Source organism: Ornithorhynchus anatinus, chromosome 14 (genome assembly GCF_004115215.2).
Source record: "Ornithorhynchus anatinus isolate Pmale09 chromosome 14, mOrnAna1.pri.v4, whole genome shotgun sequence".
Classification (NCBI taxonomy): domain Eukaryota; kingdom Metazoa; phylum Chordata; class Mammalia; order Monotremata; family Ornithorhynchidae; genus Ornithorhynchus; species Ornithorhynchus anatinus.
The window spans coordinates 3815058-3832456 of record NC_041741.1 but is presented as its reverse complement, the minus strand read 5'-3'; the positions used below and the strand labels follow the sequence as shown (position 1 = coordinate 3832456).

The 17399-nt window shown below is 48.6% G+C and overlaps 1 protein-coding gene across 2 annotated transcripts in view; it reads left to right on the top strand.

Annotated features, from left to right (window-relative positions):
* Positions 1 to 12559, top strand: part of GNG2 (G protein subunit gamma 2) — a 51124-nt gene extending 38565 nt beyond the window's left edge. For both annotated transcript variants that reach the window (XM_007663118.2, XM_001515348.6), the window contains exons 2-4: positions 1473 to 1538; positions 6285 to 6398; positions 8956 to 12559. In XM_007663118.2, the coding sequence (XP_007661308.1) occupies positions 6312 to 6398; positions 8956 to 9084 (216 nt within the window). In that variant the 5' untranslated portion in view covers positions 1473 to 1538; positions 6285 to 6311 and the 3' untranslated portion in view covers positions 9085 to 12559. The remainder of the gene's footprint in view (positions 1 to 1472; positions 1539 to 6284; positions 6399 to 8955) is intronic.
* The last annotated feature ends 4840 nt before the right edge of the window (positions 12560 to 17399 follow it).

The window sequence follows — 17399 nt, the reverse complement described above, 5'->3', positions numbered from 1 at the left end:
GACAGACGATTCTCCCCGTCTGCCCGTTGCCACACACATGTGCTGGCTCTCTGGCAAGCATTCTCTTGCACATATGCACTCTCCCGTTCACTTCCTACCCACACACGTGCATTCACAAGTTCCCGTTGGCCAGGGATTGGGCTACCCTGAGGGCTCCCGTCAGAAGGCCTCCACCCTGGCTTTTTAGCTTTATGTGGATTGTAAGCCCCCAACCCTAATGTACTCTCCTAAACGCTCAGTACGGTGCTCTGCCCCCTGTAAGGGAATGTGTTTACATATTTTTATTACCTTATTACCCTAGTTATTTTGTTAATGAGGTGTACATCCCCTTGATTCTATTTATGGTGATTATGTTGTCTTGTTTTTGCCCGTCTGTCTCCCCCGATTAGACTGTGAGCCTGTCATTGGGCAGGGATTGTCTCTATCCGTTGCCAAATTGTACGTTCCAAGCGCTTAGTACAGTACTCTGCACATAGTAAGCGCTCAATAAATACTAATGAATGAATGAATGAATGAACTCTTATGCTTGACCAAAGTGCTCTGCACACAGTAGACTGTAAGGTCCTCGAGGTCAGGGATCGTATCCACCAACTCAATTTTACTGTCCTAAGCACTCAGTACAGTGCTCCGCCCACAGTAAACGCTCAATAAATACTATTATTGGTTGATTGACAGGGCTCAGGATTGATTGACTCTGCTCAGCTCCGCCATCTCCCTTGAGGGAGAAAAGAGCTCAGTGGAATAGTGCAGGGTGCAAATCTCCCTCTCCTGAGAGTTAACGAGCCCTGGCTTCCACATATGTACATGTATACGTATGTAATATGTACTCAGCTCCCTCCAAGTGCGGGATTTCACTAGGCAATTTGGATAGAACATAAGGGCAGGAGCAGGGAAAGTTTTGACCACATGCATCTGTATGCCTAGCGCCTGACTGATAGAATGGATGTGAGTGGCATCAAGTATGGGGTGAATATTTGAACACATGTCCTCTTCAAGGCGGGGCTCTGCAGGAAGACAAGCCCCCCACCATTTTAGGAGAACCGCTAATGGGGTTGGAGGGCGATAGGCCACTTCTACATGTTGTGGAATTTCTGTCAAAACAGAAGAAAAAGTTACAGAACTTGGAAGACTTAGGGCGGCTATCCTGTTATCATCTAGTTTTATGTCAAATGTCGTTTAGGGAAAAGCCGTCCTTTTCCAAGTAGTGTTTGTCAATAAAAAAATGGTATTTGTTGAGCAGTTATGTGCTTGGGAGAGTACAAGAAGTAAATTCCTCCATTAAATTCTAAGTTTATTGAGGACAGGGACCATGTCTTTTGCATCTTGATGTGCTCTTCCGAGAGCTTAGTATGGCATTCTGCACATTATAGTGGGCACTCAATAAATACCACTGATTGATAACCCTCTCCTTGTTTTAAAGGGTCCTGTGTGATTATTAGATGCTAACATGTTCTTTCCACATCTGTTTCTAGGAATTAAGTGTCCCAGATTTGGAGGCCAATCTCTGAAGAAGAAACCTCAGAGGCTCCCCGATTTTGGTAATTGAACGAACGGATGTATTCTCGGTTTGGGGTGCTAATGAGTAAAGACTGAGTTTGGGGGGTTGGTGGTCCTGGATCTGGGGTGCTGCTTCCCGTACCCTTTATCTGCCTTCCCAGGCTTCCTCTCCCTCCCGATCCCGGTGCAGCTTCCTCAGGGCCCTCCCAGCCCCAGATCAATAGTATTTATTGAGAGCTGACCATGTGGGCACACAATCAATCAATCAATCGTATTTAGCAAGCTCAGGGCATGGGAGCGTACAGGTCATGGGTTCTAATCCCGGCTCTACCACCTGTCAGCTGTGTAACTTTGGGCTAGTCACTTCTTGGTGCCTCAGTTGCCTCATCTGTAAAATGGGGATTAAGACTGTGAGCCTCACGTGGGACAACCTGATTATCCTGTATCTCCCCCAGCACTTAGAACAGTGCTTGGCACATAGTAAGCGCTTAACAAATACCAGCATTATTATTATTATTACAGTAGAATTAGTATATAAGAGTCCTGCTTTCGAGAAGCTTACAGTCTAAAACTGCCAAGGCTCCTAAAAGCAGCAAAAATCTCAACATGGAATTGAGGATTCTCTGAACAAGAGTCAGTAGGTCGTCATCAGAGCCTATCATTCCTCACTTCCCTGCACGGGCCACGTCTGGGGACCGTGCTCCCTGTCTCCCCTCCCTGCAGGTGACAACCCCGTATGGGTATTTGTTAAGCGCTTGCTATGTGCCAGACACTGTACTAAGGGCTGGGGTAGATACAGGCTTATCAGGTTGGGCACAGTCCCTGTCCCACAGGGGCTCACAGTCTTGGAGGCTAGTGCATTAGGACCGGAAAGATCAATCAATAGCATTTATTGAATGCTTACTGGGTGCAGAGCGCTGTAGTAAGCACTCAGGAGAGGACAGTACAAGAGAGTTGCTCAACAGGTTCCCTGCCTCTAAGGAGTTAAAGTGCAGAGGGGAGTGATAATAGTAAGCTCTAGACTGTGAGCCCGTTGTTGGGTAGGGATTGTCTCTATTTGTTGCCGAATTGTACTTTCCAAGCACTTAGTACAGTGCTCTGCACAGAGTAAGTGCTCCATAAATATGCTTGAATGCACGGAATGAAGTAAAAGGGAGCTGGGGGTGAGGAAGGGGAGGAAGGTGAGAGGCTGTAACTACACTAACTGTAAGTTCCTTGTGATCAGTGGTATTTTTTGAACACTTACCAGATGCAGTATTAAGAGCTTGAGAAAGTGCAATCTAACAGAATTAGCAGTCACGATCCCTGCCCATAATGAACTTACAGCCTAGAGGGAGAGACAGGCATTAACATGAATAAATAAAGGAACATAACTCTATAGTTTTGTACTCTCCCAACTCAGACATATTTATTGAGTTCTTATTGTGTGCAGAGCACTGTACTAAGCACTTGGGAGAGTACAATACAACAATAAACAGACACATTCCCTGCCCACAATGAGCTTACAGTCTAGAGGGGGAGACAGACATGAATCCAGATGAATTACAGATATGGATGTAAGTGCCCTCAAGTGTTAAGTACAGTGCTCTGCACACAGTAAATGCTCAGTAAATAGTGTTGACTGATGGATTGAGAGGCAAAGCGGTTAAAGATGCCACTCTGCTCTTGCCTCACTGTGTGGGTGGCCGGGGAAAAGTCTCCAAAGCCTCCTGGGGTCCCTGGAGCCAGACCAGGCCAATGGGTACCATGAGAGGGATTCTCCTCTCTGGAGCAGTGTGGGTTGCTGAAGGGTTGCCAAGAGCGTGATCTGAATGTCAGAGGCTTCAAGCTTGAGTTTTTCTTCCGCCCCCGCTCCCAAGTCAAGTCAGATGACAGCATGAACATTTGGATGCCTGTGCTGGCAGGGATCTGTGAAATCAATCAATTGTATTTACTGAGTACTTACTTTGTGCAGAGCACTGTACTATGTGTTTGTGAGAGTGCAGTAAAACAGAACTGACAGACGTGTTCACAGAAAATTCAGATAACGGGTTTTATCCAGAAGTTTCTCCCCAAAGCTTTTATTGAAGATGCTTGAAGAAATAAAATAATAATTATAATAGAAATTGTGGTATTAGGCATTTACTGTGTACCAGGCACAGTTCTAAGCACTGGGGGGAAATACAGTATAATCAGGTCGGTCACAGTCCCTTTTCCCCATGAAGCACACTATGAGGCATGGAGAGCAGGTAGTATTATTAAATTCCCGTTTTACAGAGGAGGAAACTGAGGCACAGAAAAGTAAAGTGACTTGGCCCAGGTCACCCAGCAGGCTGATGATGAAGCCAAGCCCACACTCTTTCCACACTGCTTCCCGAAACAAACGCATGGGAATTTAGTCTCCCACCATTTCCCGGGCCCGTCGTCTGGCAAAGTCGATCATCAACAGAGGGGCTGATTTTTCCCTGGGACTGTGGGACAACAGGAGGGCAGACATTTTAGGGGGTAAGGGCTCGGAAGAGTTGGGTTCTCGGGAGCCAACAGGCCGGAAAGCCGCTCTATGGGGGTCTTTCAGCCTGACTGAAGGGACCTGGAATGAGTGAGACTGGAAGTCTGGCTCAGCCAGCTTTGGGGGCCCCCCTCCCTCATGATTCCTGTGGAGTTGTGATCCCCATGAGCAAAAATAGTGGAAATCCCAAAGGCAGGAAGAACTGGAGGGTGGGGAAGCCTCTGCTTCTGATAACCTTCAAAAAATCGGTCCCTTCCATTGACTTCCACAATTCCTTAGAAGTTTTTCCATAAAGAGGAGAATTTTTCAAGTTTGCCATAAAGATACAGCCTAGAGCGATGGGAGTATGCGTGCTCTCTTCAGTGCCTCACAAATGCTCCTGGGTGCAAATAGGTGTAAGAAGGGAAGCAGTGGGGCCTAGTGGAAAGAGCACCCAACTGAGAGTCAGGAGACCCATTTTTTTCTATATGGTATTTTTCAAGCGCTTACTATGTGCCAGGCACTCTACTAAGCGCTAGGGTAGATACAAGCTTATCAGGTTGGACACACTCCACGTCCCACATAGAGCTCACAATTCTTAATCCCCATCTAACAGGTGAGGTAACTGAGGCAGAGATAATAATAATAATAATGTTGGTATTTGTTAAGCGCTTACTATGTGCAGAGCACTGTTCTAAGCGCCGGGGTAGACATAGGGGAATCAGGTTGTCCCACGTGGGGCTCACAGTCTTAATCCCCATTTTACAGATGAGGGAACTGAGGCACAGAGAAGTTAAGTGACTTGCCCACAGTCACACAGCCGACAAGTGGCAGAGCTGGGATTCGAACTCATGAGCCCTGACTCCAAAGCCCGTGCTCTTTCCACTGAGCCATGCTGCTTCTCTAAGATAAGTGAAGTGACTTGCCCAAGATCACACAGCAGGCAAGTGGCAGAGCTGGGATTAGAACCCAGGACCTTCTGACTCCCAGGCCCTTGGTCTATCCACTAGACAACATTGCTATAATCCAAGCTGGGCCGCTGGGCCGCGGTGTGACCTTGGGCAAGTCACTTCGGCCTTTTGGGATGAGATATTTGTTCTCCCTTCCTCTTAGGTTGGGGACCCATTAAGGGACACGGATCTGTCCGTATCTGATCCGATTGCCCAATATGTTCCCCACCATATACCGTTATATTGTACTCGCCCAAGTGCTTAGTACAGTACTCTACATGCAGTAAGCGCTCAATAAATACGATTGAATGAATGAATGAATGAATTTAGCCCCGCACTTGACACAGAGTAAGCGGTGAAGAAGGAAGGAGCCCCATATGTGGGGTTGGATGGTGTCAGTATGTGTATCTCAGGGACTTAAGATGAAGAACTTTTTAAAAACGTTTCTTTTGTTCATGTTAGTAATAGCCGGAGGTTACAATGAGTTCACTGCAGAAAAACGGCCCACTGTGCAGTCACCTCGAAAGTATCTGGAGAAGTCACAGGTCTTTGCCTTGCCTTCTGTCAAACCAAATTGAAAAGTGAAAGGGCGTGAGTTGAAAGCCTTTGAGAAACAGCTGCTTCTGCTGTTTCGTGCAGAATTGTGGGGCGTCTTTTTGACTGTGTACCAGGAATCGTTCTCTTCCCCCCCTGCCACGGGGCATGATGACAACAAGCTCACCCATTGACCCTATTTCTCCCCCAAGAAGACAGAACTGCAAATGTGGGATGAGAATCAATCCATCAATCAGTGGTATTTATTGAGCGCTGACTGTGTGCAGAGCACTGTACTCAGTGCTTGGAAGAGTACAGCACGACATAGTTGGTAGACTCACAATGAACTTACTGGCTGGGTGGGGAGACTGTGAACCCCATGCGAGACAGGGGCTCTGTCCGATCTGATTTTCTTAAACCCACCCCAGCACTTAGTACAGTGCCTGGTACATAGCGCTTAACAAATACCATAATTATTGTCATTATTATTGATTAATTCCTTCAATCGCATTTATTGAGCACTTACTGTGTGCAAAGCACCGTACCAAGCGCTTGGAAAAATATAATGCAGCAAAAAAGAGAGACAATCCCTGCCCTCAAGGAGCTCCTGATCTCCCAGGGAGAGATGGATGCTAAAATAAATGACAGGAAGAAGAAGGAAAAGAGGATATATGTGTGCATGAGTTAGTTCTTAAGTAATAAGGGTGTGGAAGAGATATGCAGAAGTGCTTTGGGAGGTTGAGAGTCACTTTTAGTAAAAAGTCCCCCTCCCCCCAGATTCGCTGAGTCTTCAAATGTTCCCTGATTCCCTAATGCATTGCCCTCTGTCTCCTTAGAATATCTGTTGGGAAGAGATCCCCCAGATGGCCAGCAACAACACGGCCAGCATAGCCCAAGCCCGGAAGCTGGTGGAGCAGCTAAAGATGGAAGCCAACATCGATAGAATAAAGGTAAAGAAAGGCAGCCCCCTGGCTTCTCCTTTAGGAGCGGTTGCAGGCCGTAGAACAGAAAAACATTTTTCCAAAGTGTTCTTTGCAGGTGGGCCTCAGTCTTGGACCCAGCCCTACAGGGGAGGATCGGGCGGGACCAGTGAAGAGAGAACACAGGAGAGAGCAGAGGGGCATCTCGAGGCATGGCTCTTTCTCCCACTCCCCACACTCTCCCCTCTAGTTCTCTCTCTCTCTCTCTCTCTGGGTTTCCAGAATGAATGGCTGAGAGGAAAGGGATTCTGCTTCTTAACAGAAGCAGGCAGGTGGCTCTGGGTACCAACAGATGACAAAGACAGAGTAGATAGAACGCATTTGCTGCTGCCAAGAGATACACGGATTAATTGGGAAGCCTCCCCCCCCGTTAAGCCTCAGCCCCGCTACAGAAACGCTGTCACTTCTGTATTTTCTTCCCATTCGCAGCACTTGAGACGTATGAATATTCAATTGTAGATTCAGTTATTTCATTCAACTCTTTCACCTTGCCGTGTCTGTCATCGTATCCCTCGTTCTTCCTCCCGCTGTCTGCCGCCTCCCCCGTGAGACGGCAGACTGCGTGCGTCTTCGTGATTTATTTGAATGTCTGTGTCCCCCTCTAGACTGTAAGTTCCTTGTGGGCAGGGAACGTGTCTGCCAACTCTGTTGTATTGTACTCTCCTAAGCACTTAGTACAGCAACAGTAAGTGCTCGATAAATACCATTGATTGATTGAGAGTATAAGCTCCTTGATGGTAAGGATCTTGTGTTGTTGCTGTCACACTCTCCCAAGAGCTTGGTAGTACCTCGCACTCGGTAATAGTAAATCGATCCTTCGGTGGTATTTATTGAACACCTACTGTGTGCAGAGCCCCGTACTAATCTCTTGGGAAAGCACAATATAAAAGGGTAGGAATAGATAATCCCTGCCCTAAAGGAGCTTAAAGATCAGAGAGGGAGACAGACATTTAAATCGATGACAGACAGAGCGGTACATAAGTGCTGTGGGGCTGGGGTCAATTATAGTGTGTAAGATAGAGACCAGTGATTTGGGGGAGCCCCGTGGATTACTGAGCAGGGTCGGGATGCCAGGACATCGACCCTGTGAACAAACACGTGTTTCCCCCCGACCAGTGAGGCCAAGAGCGTGCACGGGGCACCCTGAGTTGCTTAACGTCCGAGCTGAAAAGGATGCACCTCACGTCGTCATCAGTGGTATAGATTGAATGCTTACTATGTGCGGAGCACAGTACTAGGTGCTTGGGGAAGGGCCTCACAGCCTTTTGAAATCCAGTAATAGAGTTGGTTTCCCACTTGGAACTGAGCCCAAAGCCCAGCCCAAGAGGCGGGTAGACGTGCAGGTAGAAGATCAACGGGGAAATCTTTCTGTCGGCCCTCCCCAGCCTGGCACGGTTGGACCCGCTCCGCGCCAGGCTGCTGCAATCAGGGGCTTCGTGGCTGCCAGCAGCCTGGTGCCCGTCCAGATGGGATGACTAGTCGCTCGGGAGGCCCTGATGCCTCTGAAAGCAGTGTGGCCTAGTGGATAGAGCACAGGCCTGGGAGTCAGAAGGACCTGAGTTCTAATCCTAGCTCCGCCAGTTGTCTGATTTTTGACCTCGGGCAAATCACTTCTCTGTGCCTTATCGGAAAACCGGGGATTAAGACTGGGAGCCTCATGTGGGCCATGGACTGTGTCCAACCTGATTACCTTGTTCTAACCCAGCTCTTAATGCAGTGCCTGGCACATAGTAAGTGCTTACCAAATACCATAGAAAAGCCCCTCTCTGCAGCGTTAGGATGTCTCCCCCGCTGAGGGGCTGCTCTGGCTGATTCAGGCCAAGCCGTTGCCGGGCCACCGGCACCTAAAGTTGGCAGATGCGCCCGTGACCGGTGAGAGGTGTCCCAGGCTCCAGAGGAGCATACTCAGGTCCTCATGTAGCCCGATAACTTTCCCATTGTCTGTTAGACTTTTCAGAGTCCCCATTTGCATTTCACTTGCAACTGAGGGGGTGGATTCTAGAGCTGGTTGTCCGCTCAGTGCCCCTTGCAAGCCGTAAACTATTGTCTCCGCCAGCCGGGCCTCAGCATGTTGTAATAGAGACCAGCAGGCCTCTACGATTGGGTGGCCACTATGGCCTTGTTGGCCAGGTAGTTTCACAAGAGGCAATGTGTGTATGGGGGGTAGGCGATGGTGGAGGGGAGAAAGAGAGACTGATACCTACTCATCCAGGCTCTTGAAGAGCAGGGTAATAGCCTCAGCCTGGAGCCACAGTTGCATTAGTAGCCAGGGAAGAGAACATAGGTTTGGAATAATGTCTAATCGTCCTCGGTGCCTCAGCCTTGGGCACACCGTGTCCATGCTCCCAGCATTCTCTCTGGTTCCAAAGAACTCTGGGACGGTCACCTCGTCACGTCTTCTCTGTGGTGAAGGAGCAGCCGTTCTCGGTCCCGGAGGCGGCGTCCCTCCTGGCCCTAGTTGGAGGCCTGGGCCTCACCCTGTCCCGTGGCTCAGACCCCTTCGCTTGGGTTTCCGTCTCTGTGACAGGTGTCTAAGGCCGCGGCGGACTTGATGACCTACTGCGAGGCCCATGCCAAGGAAGACCCCCTCCTGACCCCAGTCCCGGCCTCAGAAAACCCATTTCGAGAGAAGAAGTTCTTCTGTGCCATCCTGTAACGCCTCTAGGGAGTCTGGAAAGCCCTCGGCCTCGGGGACCCGGATGTAGAGTTTTGAGCAACACGGTAGCCTTTCCAGTCCACAAAATTGAAAGAGAGGGAGGAGGGGGGACAGCGCGGACGCTAAAGGCGAGTGCATGTTTAACCAAACCGGCCACCTGTGCTCGGGGGTGGGGGTGGGGGGTTGGGGGTGGGAGAGGGAGAGGAGATCTACGTACGTCGTGACGGTGGAGATCTGACTTCTTCAGAGCCACCTACAGAGTGAATATATAAAGATAAAATCTGTGTCCCCTTTTTCTGCTCTCCCGAGAGGAAAAAAAAATGTCTCTTGCCTATTTAATAAAGCAAAACCAAGGCTCCTGTGCCAAGTGAGGATACTTAATAATGACTGTTACTTGGAATGAATATTGTTGTTTTCTGAATATTAATTTAAGTCGACTTGTCCTTAGTCACAGGTTTCCAGGGTATCGATGTTTGGTATCGTGTTATTTTTTCGCACTAGAGTAGCAGAAAGGTGAGACGGGCTCTGGCTTTGAGATTGGATTCCAAGAAAATTCAACCAGGCAGAGTGCTGGAGACTCCCCTCAAACTCTCCCCTTTGCCATAGAAGACACTGCCTGTTTTTATTCCTAGAAACTCCTTGCTCCTCTCCCTAACGCCCGTACAGTGGTCACTTTGATTCTGCCAGTGGAAGTCACCTACCTGTCATAGTCAAGGGCCGCCAGTTCCGTGGCCTCACGTAACGCTACACGGAAACAGCCCTATGCTGTCAACCCCTCCCCCCCGGGCCCCTTTCCCCCGCCTCAATTGCTTTGCTCCAGACGCCCCTGAAGGAGCCCCCAGAGGACCAAAATGGATGTCTCAAAAACAGAGAGTTAACCGTCCTGCCATAGCCGTGCCTCTGAAGTTGATTGTCACGTTGTCGGCAGGATGGCCCACACCCACACCTCCCCAGAAGCCGTGGGTCCGCCTCAGTCCAGGAAGCTCGGTGTTAACTGGACTGGCAGCTTTGCCTGTGGACTCGGTCGTTAGCGCAGAAACTCCAGGTGAAGAGGATCCTTTTTCTACAAGTCCATGCAGATCCCCGTTTAATGATCTAGGTTCATGGTCTGAGCCATCACTTTCAGCAGGCCGAGTGAGCCGACACTCCATGATGGCCTTGTGGGACAATGCCCCCTCCGCCCCCCAAATAGCTGCAGGCAGAAAGAACCAGGCTCTCATCACTGTCCTGTCACCAAATTTTTTCTTCCTTCCCCCTCAGTCCTGCCCTGCTCTGCTCAGCTTTTCCCCTTTTTATCTCCTAACTGCAAGACCTCTTTCTTCAGGACCCTGTGCCATCGGGAACCAACCCCGCCCTCGACGGGCATCTCCATGGCAACCCACCTCTTCCCTTTCCTCCCCTGCTGGTCACTCTTCACTCCCCTGGCTCTTGTAGCTCCTGGTCTGAGCTGCAGCACTGGGCGTGGAGAGGAGGAGAGTTGCAGAGAGGTAGGGTAGGCAGGCACTCTCTGTGACAGCCAGGGTCTGGGCTCTGGCTCTCAGGACCCGGGACCCTCCTCAGCCTTAGGTTAAGCCCATTGGCCTCTTCCCCTCAGGACCTGCCTCTCAATTATTTTTGATCGGGCGGATTTGGCCTCTGGCTGGTTCTTCTACCCGATTTTTGACCTTCGGCTGTTCCCGCATCCATTTCCCATCCAGAAGGTCTCCCCATCGTGTCTTGTTTTTGCTCTGAGCACCAACTGTTGCAGATAAAGAAGAGAAGGGAGATGTCCAGAGAGCCTCACTGGGGTCTAGAAGCACCGCCTGGGCTCTGGAAGTGTGGAGTCCATTTAGCTTCTTTGAGCACTGGCCAACAAGCACACTTATAAAACTGCTGACCTGCAGGGGTAGTGGGAGTTTGTGAGGTACACACAAACTCAGCCTTAATAGCTCCAACCTGAGATCAGCCCGGGATTTTCTAGTCACTTCCAAATTGAGGTTACCTTACTGCACTAAGATGTAAGCGATCACAGGTTCACGTCGTAGGGCTTGTTTGCTGGTGCTGTGGAAACAGCTAAGCCCATCACCGCAGAGAGAGAATGAAGCTGCATCATGTCCATGTCAGGGCAGTTGCAAATAAGCTGCTCGGGTCACTGTTTTCATGACCACTGGGTGCTGAGAAGAGACGTTTGTCAACATCTACGTGCTCTTTTCTGTGAAGGCCTCTCCCGAGTTTTCTGTGGGGAATCTGGAGCTTGAAAATTAGCATTTTGGATTCAAGCGCCTAACCCTCAATGCAGGTTAAATTCATATTGGAGTGGAATTGACTAACTCAGAATCCAGAGTGAGCTTTCTTTTCCCCCCATTTTTTGACATGAGAAGGCTTTGGGTCTTTGAATGTTTTTCTTCAGAAACCCAAGAGGCATAATCTCAACCAAGTATATTTTTCAGGCTAAATTTTCATAATCCCCGGGCCTGTATAGGCAGATTTCATGCCGTCGAGACCCCCACTTCTTAACCCTAAATTCTATCTGTGATTCTTCACAGGTTGAAATTTTTATAGACTTATTAAGGGGGGTTGAGCAAGGGCCCTTCCTTTGGTAGTTTTCAAAAGAATAATTGGGGAAAAAATCCACATTTAGTCATTCTTTGGGGTAGCTTTGATTCCTTCAGCCTCATTGATTGGAACAAGACCAGGTCTGCTTTCACTGCTGGAACAACAATGTAAATAAATGTCGAGTGTTCTTTTTTAATCGTAAGATCTACTCTAACGGGCAAAGAAACCTAGCCAAGTTGTCCAAGGCCATCCTGTCTCACCAGGGCCCGATTGGGATTCTGATTCTGTCGTGAAATCGTTTGTAATAACTTTTTAATGGCTTGCTTATGTCCGAGAAGGAAAGGGGAAAAACGTCACATGAAGTTCATTATAGGAGATTTGAAATTCCTCCTCCACATTCATTGGAGCAGACTGTTTACCATAACTATATAGAGAGATCTTTTTTCTCTTTTTAAAAGACAATCTTATCGGAAACCAATACTTCCATCCACCCAACCCAGCGTTGGCTGGCAATGGTTAAACGTGAGTGCCTATCGAGGAAAACTTAAAGCAGATGTAGGTCAGCTTTCCACATGCTTCATGCTGTTGGGCTGCATTTTGGAAATATCGCTAAATCCTACCAGGAGGCAAATCGAGAATTCAGGACAAGTAGCTTTTGTATACAGTATTTTTTTAATGCCCACTTTTAACCATGGTCACGGCAAAGGCATACGGATCCCACCTGCATCGCATCTTCTCACCCAGGTAGTCGTAACCATTTTCCCCACAAAAGATCGGTGTTGTGTGTTCCTTCAGGGAGAGGGAAATGTAACATCCTGGTTAACTTCGTTTGGCTTTTTTCACGCAGGGAAGCTTGAATGGAGCTGTGACGTGTGCAATTCCCTTCTTTGTGAGCACTGTACTTGTTCTAATAAACTCTTCAGATTCATTTCAAACGCAAGTCGATTCCTTTGAAAGTCTTTCTTTGGGCACCCGTCCCTCGAGCCTCCGGTTTCTGCCTGGGCTCGCCTAGCTCTAAAAGATAAACCTGGGAATTCTACAAAGGTCAGAGCAGAACGCCATAGCCGCCCCGGAAGATACCAGCACCCTCCCGCGGGCTCTGGTGGACCCTCACTTGTCTCAGGGCTACGGAAGGGAGAGAAGGCTACCAGCTCTGCCCTTCACCTTATCCCACCCCACACGACTTGGCTGGCTATGGGGAGGACAACCAGAAAGCCCAGTAAGAGACCCATTGTTGCCCCCAGGGCCTCACACAATCAATCATATTTATTGAGTGCTTATTGTGTGCAGAGCAGAAATACTAGCAGGTCTTTAGGTGTTAGCACAAGGGGCCTTTTGCTGAATAGGATGTGAAAAGTAATACTTTAAAAATTATTTACATATGTTCACATTAAAAAAAACCTAAATCGTATTCTTTCATTATCAACACATCTACACTGGCATTTGATCATCTATCTGCAGTGTGTGTTTTTTAAACAGTGATTTAAGTGTGTGGGTTGGGTCAATTTTGTGGAATGGGGGAAATGCATTAACACACTTTACTTCAGTACACTTTTACGTAACATTTTCTATCTCCACGGACTCAGTTACGTCACTAACCAGGGTGTAGGAGGAAAGAGAATGATGCTGGATTCCTTCAAGCTGGAGACAATTTGAGAGCATTTCCAAACACTTCTACCTGCATCCCCTCCTTCTGATAACAAGGTGGTAAATGGGACTGTATCTCCTGAAACTTCCCAACTGTTACTGCCCTTAGGGAGCAGAAGTGAAACTCTTAATTAATTATACTGAGAAGGCAGAGGGAGTGGAAGTTGGGAGACTTGGGTTCTAACCCCCCCCTCTGCTGTATGAGTCTGGGCAAGTCACTCAGCTTTTCTAGATCGTAGTTTCTTAATCTGTACAAAGGGGGTAAGGTGTTATTTTTTGTGGTATTTGTGAAGCACTTACTATGTGTCAACGTTGTTCTAAGCACTGGGGTAGATACAAGTTAATCAGGTTGGACATAGTCCCTGTTCCACACGGGATTCACTATCTAAATAGGAAGGATAGCAGGTTTTGCTGTTGAGGAAACGAAGGGACAGAGAAGTTAAGTGACTTGCCCAGGGCCAGGCAGCAGAAGCCAGAGCCAGAATTAGAACTCAGGTCCAGGCCGGTGTTTCACCCACTAGACCGCACCACTTCCCCACCTTGTAGAGTGTGACACCCGTAGGGCCAGGGAACCTTTCTCATCCAATTTCTCAGTACTTAGGTCATAGTTTATGCTTAATAAGTAGCACTGTTATTATTTTTTATTTTGCTTTTTCCACAACAATCACAATCAGGTCAGCTTGGAGCATGGAGCCCACGGAGGACCCAGACTGGGCGTGAGTACTATTTACAGAGAAGTTGAAAATCCATACGTGTTTTGTTCGAGTCACTTCGGCAGGACTGCCTCCAGCTATTGTACTTAATAAGTTGGTAAAAGACCCGTTTTTGTCAGCCTTCTCGAGGGCAGAGGGAATTGGAGCTGGGTCAGCCCAAATTCACAAATTGCGAGCGTTTGCCCAGGGAAATTCCGTTCCCTCTGGTTCTGCCCCAAATCTACATTTCCTCCTCCTTAAAACCAAGGGGACCAACTTGGAATCTAGTTTCGATGAAGGGGGTGGTCACGGCTGTCCTTGGGTGCGGGCTAGGTCTGGGTCTTCAGACTGGAGAAGAGAGGCAGGTGGGTGGGGTAGGGACTCTGATGATTCTGTCATCCCTGAGCTCATTCGCTCAAGCTCGTGCCCAGGGCGGTTGGCAGCCGGGGTGGGGACTCTCTTGGGACTCCAACACGTGGGAGTCCCACGAATGCCCCAGCGGTTTGCCCCTGGCTTCTAGATTTGGGACCCCCCAGGAGGCCCAGGAAGCACCCGAGGTCAGTCAGCTCACCAGTCCTGCAGTCTGTTGGCAGACGGCTGGGGCCTGGAGGACTGCCCGAAGTCTCCCTCCCCCTCATGACGGTGATCTCTCCCGCACCGTGTGTTTCTCGCTTCCAAATCGCCCAGGCCTGAGCTCTGATGCAAGACAGAAGATGGAGCATCAGTATTAACTGAGTTTAAGATTGCACAGTAGTTGCACGTCCCCCCCCCGTTCTAGATTGTAAACCCGTCAATGGGCAGGCATTGTCTCTATTTGTTGCTGAATTGTATTTCCCGAGCGCTTAGTACAGTGCTCTGCTCATAGTAAAGGCTCAATAAATATCATTGAATGCATGAATGAATGACAGCATCTGAAAGCTGATCTGGGAATAACAACTTCTCCCTGATCTGGAACCTGGTCTACCCCACCCTCCTCCCCTAGATGCCCCTCCTGGTGGTCCTCGGGGGTTTCCTCCCACTTTTTAGCCCCCTCTTCCTGACCCAAATCCTCCCATCATCAGTACTGCTCCCGTGATGTCACCAGGTAAGTGATTGACATCCTATGCCAAAGAGCTTTCCCTCTGGGCACTTCGGATACTTGATATTCATCCCACCCTCAGCCCCACATCACTTATGTACGTATCTGTAACTTATATTAATATCTATCTCCCCCTCTAGACTGTCAGCGCATTGAGGGCAGGGAACTCTTCTACCAACTCTTTTGTAGTCTGTGCTCCCAAGCGTTTAGTTCAGTGCTCTGCATACAGTAAGCACTGAGTAAATACTGTTGATTGACTGAGCAGGTAGCCTAGTCTAAAAGTATCTGGGCCTTGCCCCCTTTTCTATGGGCAAGGATAGCCTAGCTTGTACACCCCGGGGACTGAATCACTGGTTCCAATCCAGCTGATGTCACTGGTGAATTGGGTGTGACTGGGACGTGTTCCGCTTGTTGATGGAACAGCCAACCATCGTGGAGGTTGGCTCTCCCAAGGCACAGAGGCAATAGGCCTACTAGGCCCAAGAAGCAGAAACAATGAGTGTGGTGTGAAGAGCTCCCCACCCGCTCCTCTTGAACCCATTGGTCCAGGGAGTTGGAGGGAAGGAGCTGACGCATTCTTGGGGTACCGACAGCATGGCATCTGATGGCACCAACATTGCCCTGGGCTAACGAGCAACAGCTGTTGGGCCTCTCCAACTGCAGCAGAATTAGCCAGCAGTGTTGCTGCTGCCTCTCTGAGGACTGGGGTTCTTGAAAACAGACCCCCAGCCCCCAACTCTGCCCCCTTGCTTTGCAAGAGTGGCTTTCTCAGCTGGGTTTGCCCACCTGCCTTTTTTCCCCCATCTCACACACACTTTCATTCATTCATTAGCATTTATTGAGTGCTTACTAAGTGCAGAGCACTCTACTAAGCCCTTGGAATGGACAATTTGGCCACAGATAGAGACAATCCCTGCCCAATGTCAGGCTAACAGCCTAATCGGGGGAGACAGATGGACAAAAACAAGACAACATAATCACGATAAATAGAATCAAGGGGATGTATACCTCACTAACAAATAGGGTAATAAAAATATATACAAATGAGCACACTGCTGAGGGGAGGGGAAGGGACAGGGGGTGGAGCAGAGGGAAAGGGGATTTAGCTGAGGGGAGGTGAAGGGGGGAAGGGGGAGGGAGCGGAGGGCGGAGGGGGAGCAGAGGGAAAAGGGGAAACAGTCTGGGAAGGCCTCTTGGAGGAGGTGAGCTCTCAGGCCTTGAAGAGGGGAAGAGAGTTCTTGGGTGGCTCCTAGGGTTGGACGAGAGTAGTTTGGAGGGGATCCCATTCACCCAAATGCAGATCTGCCCCAAGGAAGATAAGTTGCCAGTGGCCCCTGGTATCACAGCAGAGTAATAATAATAATAATTTTAAAAATAGTAATAATATTAGGGCTATTCTTTTTTAGGGAGAGCCCTCTGCTGGTCAGTTTTCCGAGCCAAACGTAAGGTGTTCCCCGCTAAACGCACAGTATTCCCTGAACTGTAGTTGGTAAGGCAATTTTATTTTAATCTGTGCTTATTTTTAACCAACGCACTTTCATCTTTCCTGGGAGAGCATTGTGTGGGAACAGAGCAAGGAACTGGGAACCAGGAGATCTGGCTTAGGTCTGCCACTGGCTTGCTGTGTTTCCTTGGGCACTTACCCTCTGCTTCAGTTTCCTCATCTATAAAATGGGGATAATAATAGCTGCCTCTCCCCATCTTGCAGGGATATTGTGAGGTTAAAGAGCGGAAACTGCTACGAAGCCTCTATGGCCAGTAAAAGTGCCAGACAAATTCAAAGTAATATGATTATCAATCAATGGTATTTATTGAGCATACACTGTACAAAGTGCTTGGGAGAATACAGTAGATTTTGTAGACAAAATCCCAGGGCTCCAGGAGTTTACAATCTAATGGGGATTATTTTATGTATGTAAACATTTAGCGGGAAGGACCATGCACTATACCTCTGCTGAAGGTTTCCTATGCACATATTAACCTGCCCTTCAAGCACTTGGTACTCAGTGGTGTAACCCAGACTCTAAAATAGGGAATGTGTCGGTTATATTGCTCCCTAGTGTAATAATAATAATCATCATGGTATTTGTTAAGTGCTTACTATGTGCCAGGCACTGTTCTATGAGCTGGGGTAGATAGAAGGTAATCAGGTTGTCCCATGTGGGGCTCACAGTCTTAATCCCCATTTTACAGATGAGGTAACTGAGGCACAGAGAAGTTAAGTGACTTGCCTAAAGTCACACAGTGGACAAGTGGCGGAGTCAGAATTAGAACTCCTGTCCCCTGTTTCCCAAGCCTGTGCTCTTTCCCCTGAACCACGCTGTTTCTCAAAGCACTTAGTACAGTGCTCTGCACACAGGAAG